Source organism: Bufo gargarizans, chromosome 1, assembly GCF_014858855.1.
Source record: "Bufo gargarizans isolate SCDJY-AF-19 chromosome 1, ASM1485885v1, whole genome shotgun sequence".
Taxonomy (NCBI): Eukaryota; Metazoa; Chordata; class Amphibia; order Anura; family Bufonidae; genus Bufo; species Bufo gargarizans.
The window spans coordinates 233,438,300-233,445,582 of NC_058080.1; the positions used below are offsets into that span (position 1 = coordinate 233,438,300).

A 7,283-nucleotide genomic window follows, 5' to 3' on the forward strand; every position below is an offset into this window, starting at 1 on the left:
CTGAAATGGTTGAAATTGGCCATTGACTTTCATCTAATGTATATGGCCAGCTTTACTGTGCTGTCTCTTAATTGCACATGGCTATTATTCAATGGTACTGGATTTACATGGCCTGATTATCAGGAAGGAACTTTCCTGCGAATGCTTGTTCCCAATTATAGTCCCATCTAAAGATGCCTCAATACCTCAATCATCGCTCCCGGGCAGCAGGTCGTGCTGTCTAAACAGCAATCTGCTGCCCAGGGACAATTATTTTGTATGGAGATGAGCAATAGCAGCAGCCATCGCTCATTCTCATACTAAGGAGGCGATTGCTGCATGTAAATGCAGGGCTTTATCTCCACTTAACGAGCAGCCTACTGTCGGGAAGGAACGCTTCCTTCCCAACAAACGGCTGCTCCTTTCAGCATCTAAATGCGCCTAAAGAGTCATACTCAGCTCACTGATCCCGCGCTGCTCCCATTCCAACTATTCCCGATTCCCCTGTCACTCTCTGCTTCCTGGTCCCTCTAGACACATAGGAAATGACCACTTAGCCAGTCACTGGCTAGGGAGGGTCACAAGCAGTCACTTCCTATGTGTAGAGCAGGGCCAGGAAGTAGAGGTTGGCAGGACACCCGCAAAGTGCCAGAGCGGGAACAGCAGGGACAGGTGAGGATAACTTTTTACATTTTTTACGGCATCCTGACACTAGGTTCACAGTAGCGTTAGGAGTTCCAGCAGTCTGTTTGGGTGGCCTGTTCTGGCATAAATGACGGCGGTCATCTGGACAAAAAACGAGGCAGCTATCGATGAACACCCCATGTTTTGTATGACGTTTACGCCAAAAGTTTTGGTTAGGCCTGTCTTCACAACTTACTCTTTTCCTCATACTCTACTCCAGTTTCTGCTTTCCACTTGACATATTGATATATATTACCTTTTATTTTTCTTTGCAGATCACTGCTCTTTGTCGAGAGGCCGCATTATTGGCTTTGCAAGAGGATATACAAGCTAATTGTATTACGGGAAAGCATTTTGATCAAGCTTTGACCATCGTGACACCAAGAATTCCCGACTCCCTTCTCCAGTTTTACGAGACTTACCATCAGAAAAGTGGACAGCATAATTTATAAGTTGCCTTTTGTATGTGGAAAGCGTATTAAACTGTCGTGTCGTCAGCATTCTGGAAGTAAATGGCTAATAACAGATCAGCGGCTTGTGAAAATGTTCCCTAATGAAACCCAATCTGACATGTCATATAGCAAAATGCTCATGAAGCTAAATCCATACACAGTACATTCATCTGCCAGAGATGCTGCTGAAATGTTACCTCAGGAGGTGAATTTCAAGATGGGTGATGAGAGAACGCGCTTGACAGACAGTGAAGGGTAGCACATTCCTAAAGTACAGACGCTTAATGAATACGAGCCAGAAACGGGAAGGAAGTGTTATCTCTAAGGTAGTCTGTTCGAAGGAAAATTTAGTTATATCATGTTAGAGACTAAAAAAAGCGCATTTCCTCCAGGGCAAATTCTGACCTGATTTTTAGTTTTTTTTTTTTTTTTTTTGCTATTTCTACATACTACTTGGTCTGAGAAGAGAATCTCCTGAAAAGTTGGAAAATTTAATAAAAGCATTACAATCCTAACATGCACTTACAATTCAGCCTAGGGCGTGATGCACACAGCAGAGCCACTCATATGTAATCTGATGGTGGTCTCTACGAAACTATGTTCACAGTAGCGTGGTGAATTCTGTAGTCTGATCCAACGGGCTGTTCCAGCATAAATGCCGGCTGTCGGCCGGACAAAAAAACGCTGTGGTATTTGACCAGCCCAAACCCTGCATTTATGATGGAAAAGCGGCCAAATCACCGTCAAATCCCATTATAGTCCATGGGGATCTAGTGGTACATGGTTGTATCGGGCAATGCCGGATACAGTCTGCTTCGGTAGCCTGATCCTCAGACGGAATTCAAACGTACCTTTGAACGGGGGCTAATACAGTGCCATACAGCGTATCATATGGCAATACACAGAGAATACATATTCCAGCCGTATTAGGGGAGGAGAAGATAAGGCTGGGTTCTCATGTGACAGAAAATCTAGCAGAAAAATCTGCTCTGGTTTCCTCACCAAAAACCGTATGTTACATAAAGTCTTTGCAGGGGACTTCACCTTCTCCCTTTCTAAGGGTGAAACCCGCAACATCAATTGATTTCAAATCCACACCTAAGGTCGAGTAGGCTGCAGTTTTTGGTACTGTACACAAACACCTTCACAAATCTGCAACAGATCCTGCCTATTTTATAACAGCCTGCCTCTGCTTTGCCGCAGTCCGCCATAAAATATGACTGCTGGGAATTCATTTGTAAAGATCAATTCCAACAGAAATAGATTAGGAAATCTCTATTCATTTCCCGGATATAATTGTGTAGGTTTAGTTTCTAGTTTCAGCATATAACATGTGCACATGGCTGTTGCAGGCTACAACGCGAATCTGATCGGTTGCTATTAGTGTTGAGCGAATCGAAGTCCACAAAGTGATCCGAATTTCAGGGAAAGTTCAATTTGCCGCAAAGCCCAATTTCCTGGTGCTTTGTGGTAACAAATCAATTTTCCCTGAATGGCGGTAAAAAATAAAATAAATGTCATACTTACCTCATCCATTTTAGCGCAAAGAGCCGTCCGCCACCATCTTGATTGAAGATCCCACGCAAAATCTTGTGCGTGGTGACATATGAGCCGATGTGGTGACGTCATCATGGGCCGCGAGCCATTTCGGATCTTCAATCAAGATGGGGGCTGGCTTTTTGCGCTCAAACGGATGAGGTAAGTATGATTTCTTTTTATTTTACACTTTAATATTGATGTCAGGTGCCACGATCAGCTATGTACGTGGCATCTCAGGGGTACAATGATAGGGAGCTGAGCAATCGCCACTCCCTGTTATTGCACCCACTACTTACAAAGAAATGCGCTTTGTGGCGAAGTAATTCGTCACAAAGCAAATTTTTTTTTTTTTAATTCGGGAAGGCTGCCAAATTGAATTTCCCCAAACTTCACTTAATCTCTAGTTGCTATGGGCAACTGAGACAGTCTTCCATTCAGGCAGTTTTTATTAATGAGGCCTATTACATCTTGATGCCTTCTGTTTTTCACACAAACCCCATTCTGTGAAAAACGTACAATATAGAACATGGTGCGATTTTTCGTGAACGCAGAGATGATCCGTGATGAACGACGCTCGTGTACAGACATCCATTGAAATGAATGGGTCCGGATTTACAGCTTGCTCCACATCCGGACAGAAGACTTGCTCGTGTGAAAGAGCCCTAACTGAAGGAGACTGTGTGCATTGTCTTGAAGTCGATCCACTTCTAGCACAAACAAGGAACAGAAATGTGATTACTTCCTTTCTCTCTGCTGATCAAGTGTGTAAATGATTAACTTTTTATTTGTTCTTTCACTTTTTAGTTGTCATTGTGTACTCATGGAGATGTTTTATAATAGTTGCATAATACAGCTTCTTCCATACCCACAAAATGTTTTCATCCCGGCGGCATATTACGCAAAGAGATAAATAGCTAATATGTTCTCTAGGGTAACAAATCTGTCAGCAGTCACATATGACATAGGCTGCTGCTATATTACCAGCCAGTAAAGCAGGAAGCAGAAGTGGAGTATAGGCCATGCCTTTACTGGCAACCTTTCCACATCTATAGACACAGTCATGTTATACAGAGGTTTGCCGTAAGGGAAAATCTTTAGAAATTCTCTTTTCTCACTTGTTACATTTTCCTGTTCACTATAGCGCGCTACCTATTGGGGTCCTTTGCCTAAAATATGTCATTTTCCACGTCACATTTTTAAAGGGTCTGTCCAGGATTAAAAAAGTATGGTTTTCTTACTAAAACAGCTCTACTCTTGTCAATTGTGTCTGATAGTACCGCTCAGTCTGTCACCAGGGAATTCAGTGTTTATCCCGACACAACGTCTTGTAGGACTAGCTCAGCTGAACATAATGATACCTTTCACTTAGTGATCCATTGCTTCATTCTGGAAAAAAAGTATGTTTAATCTATATGTTGTAAGTGCACTGAGGGGGGGACCAAGACACTGTGCTGCCTTGCTCCTCCTCCTTTCTCTGCTAGCCCCTCTCCCCCCTCCTTCCTGATCGACAAGGTCAGGCGAGAGTGCAGAAGGCATCATTAAATTCAGCTGAGCTAGCCTTACAGGTAGGGGCATCACCAGGTCAAAAAAATCAAGGGTTGAGCCCTGGCTGTTTTGGCCAGGATCCTAAATGTTGTGGCCACAGACCATACAACTGTATCACCGTTCTTAGGATGGCCATCAATAGCCCCTGCTCCGTTGTCTGCTCTCATGGGCCTCAGGTCTATGAGAGAGTAGAATGGTGCAGGCGGTCTTAAACCAACCTCCTGTGTCTCAGGCGGCAAAATGATGTCATCACACATGCCAGCACTGAGACGCAAGCAGCGTGTTGACTTCAGCATGACCACCAGAAGCTGGCAACTCAGACCACAGGCCGAAAAAGGACAGTGGCCTGCATCACAGACAGCTGTGTGAAGTCAGGTGAGCATTTTTTTTTTTTTGCTAACTGACATTGTGGGAAGATTGTACTGTGAGCTCTACAGGGGACATTATACCTACAGGGGCACTACAGAGAGGCATTATACATACTGTGAGCACCACAGTGGCTATCATAACTACTTGGGGCACTATGGGGGGAATTATACTTACTGAGAGCACTACAGGGGCATTATTACTACTAGGGGCACTTTGGGGCGTTATTACTACTGCGGGTTCTGTCAGGGCATTATTATATACAATTCACAGACTATGGACTAGGGTAGCTACTCCTGCAGAAATGTCCTATTTTTGTCTGCAAAATGGAAAAGAATAGGATATGTTCTATTTTGTTGCGGGGCCACTGAATGAATTACGGATGCAGACAGTATACGGTGTGCTGTCCAAATCTTTGAGATGAATGGGTCCGCAACCAATCCTAAAACGTGAATTTGATGCGGACCGAAACTTTGGCTGTGTGCATGAGCCCTTAAGCTGCAGTACCTCACAGCTCCCTTCAGACTTGGTTCAGTTTTTGTGCCTTTCTACATCATGTTCTGCAATGTGCAGTGTACAGTAAAAGGCTTAGTAATATGCACTGAAGAACTGATCAACCGGACACATACCCTGCAGGAAGTGCAACCATATGCAAAGATTTTTACATAAGTCTCATTAGGTAACCTGCAGTGCAGCTTTGGACATGAGAGGAGGAGAACTCAAGACAAGTAAGTCTAGGTGCAAGATTTAGGCGGAATGCATAAGGCTGGCACTATATAGGAAATGCCTATTCTTGTCCGCTCTATATTTTATGTGGGGCCGCAGAACAGAACAATGGATGTAGACAGCATGCGGTGTGCTGTCCGCATCTTTTGCAGCCCCATTGAACGGAATGCATCCACTCCAGTGTTGATCGAGCACCAAAGTGCTCTGGTGCTCGAGTAGAACACTTTGGAAAGCTCGGGTGCTCTACAGAGCACAATGGAAGTCAATGGGAGAACCAGAGCATTAAACCAGGCACCCCCTGCTCTGAAGAGGAGAGAGTGTCTGGTTCACAGGGAAAGGTCAGAAATTGATGGAACCACCACTGAAATGGTTTGGGAAGGAACAGCATGGTGAGGATGTCTGGATGCATCTTGGACTCCCAGGTCGCTGCTGGGAACGATGTCCGAGTAGTACTCCACTTTTACTGACTGACAATAATACGCACAAAACCGAATATAAAATCGATTTTAGAGGAAAAATTGTTAAGAAACATTCTTTCCTGTATATTTACTTGTATATAAAGTGCAAATGCTGCCAAAAATTACAAGGAACCGGCACTACAATACACCCTTTGTTACACATAAAGGAGGGCATCATACACACCCTTGAAAAATTATGATTGCTGGCCTGCTGGTGACCCTCAAAAACATTAGGAGCAAGGGCATGCTGCTGATCTGACCAAGAGTCAACCTGTCAGTATTTTCAGTTGCCAGGCGGATGCGCTTATCAGTTATTATGCCCCCAGCAGTACTAAATACCTGCTCTGACAAAACGCTGGCGGCAGGGCACAGAGGGATCACTGAGGACGCTGACACGGTCTGCTACGTACTCCACCATCTTCCAAAACTTTTCCCTCCTTGTGACACTAGGCCGCGCATCAGGGTGAGGGTGCTGGCTGGGTGTCATGAAACTGTCCCAGGCCTTGGAGAGTGTTGCCCTGCCTCTGTTAGAACTGCTGTGTGTTCCCCTCCTCGGTTGCCCAAGGAACTACGTACTCTGCCGCTAGCGTTATCAGCTGAAAATTGTTGGAGCAATTTTTCCACAAGGACCTTCTGGTATTGCACCATTTTGCTAGTCCTCTCCTCCACAAGAATGAAAGATGAGAAGTTCTCTTTGTAGTGGGGGTCAAGAAGGGTGAACAACCAGTAATCGGTATTGGCCAAAATGCGTATAACACGAGGGTCACGGGAAAGGCAGCCTAACATGAAGTCAGCCATGTGTGCCAGAGTCCCAACAGACAAGACTTTGCTGTCCTCATCAGGAGGATGACTCAATCTCCTCATCCTCTTCGGCCCATCCACACTGAACAGATGGAAAAAACCTGCCTCTGTAGCGGAGGCAACGGTCTCCTGCCCCTCCTCATCATCCAATTCACTCTGAGAAGACGAACTGAGAGTGGTCTGGCTATCACCCTGTGCTGTGTACTGCCTTCCCCCATTTCCACATGCAAAGCGTCCGTCTTCATTGTGAACAGCGAGCGTTTCAGTAGACACAAAAGTGGGATGGTTACGCTGATAATAGCGGCATCAGCGCTCACCATCTGTGTTGATTCCTCGAAGTTGAGTAAAACCTCACAGAGGTCAGAAATCCATCCCCACTCGTCGCTTGTGAAGAGCGGAAGCTGACTGGAAAGTCAACGACCATGTTGCAGCTGGTATTCCACTACTGCCCTCTGTTGCTCACAAAGCCTGGCCAACATGTAGAACGAGGAGTTCCAGCTCGTGCTCACGTCGCACAACAGTTGATGAGCTGGTAATTTCAAGCGCTGCTGCAGTGTTGCCAGACTGGCTGCAGCTGTAAATGACTTTCGTAAATGGGAACACACGCGGCGCACCTTCACCAGTAGCTCAGGAAAATCGGGGTAGGTTTTGAGAAACTGCTGAACCACTAAGTTGAACACGTGGGCTAGCATGGTATGTGTGTGAGCTTGCCGAGATCCAAAGCCGCCACCAA

The 7,283-nt window shown here is 45.3% G+C and overlaps 1 protein-coding gene across 1 annotated transcript in view; it reads left to right on the plus strand.

Moving 5' to 3' along the window:
* SPATA5 (spermatogenesis associated 5) overlaps window positions 1–1,191 on the plus strand; it is a 382,760-nt gene extending 381,569 nt beyond the window's left edge. Inside the window, exon 16 of the mRNA XM_044302228.1 lies at window positions 939–1,191. Within this exon, the coding sequence (XP_044158163.1) occupies window positions 939–1,115 (177 nt within the window). The 3' untranslated portion in view covers window positions 1,116–1,191. The remainder of the gene's footprint in view (window positions 1–938) is intronic.
* Window positions 1,192–7,283: the final 6,092 nt, after the last annotated feature.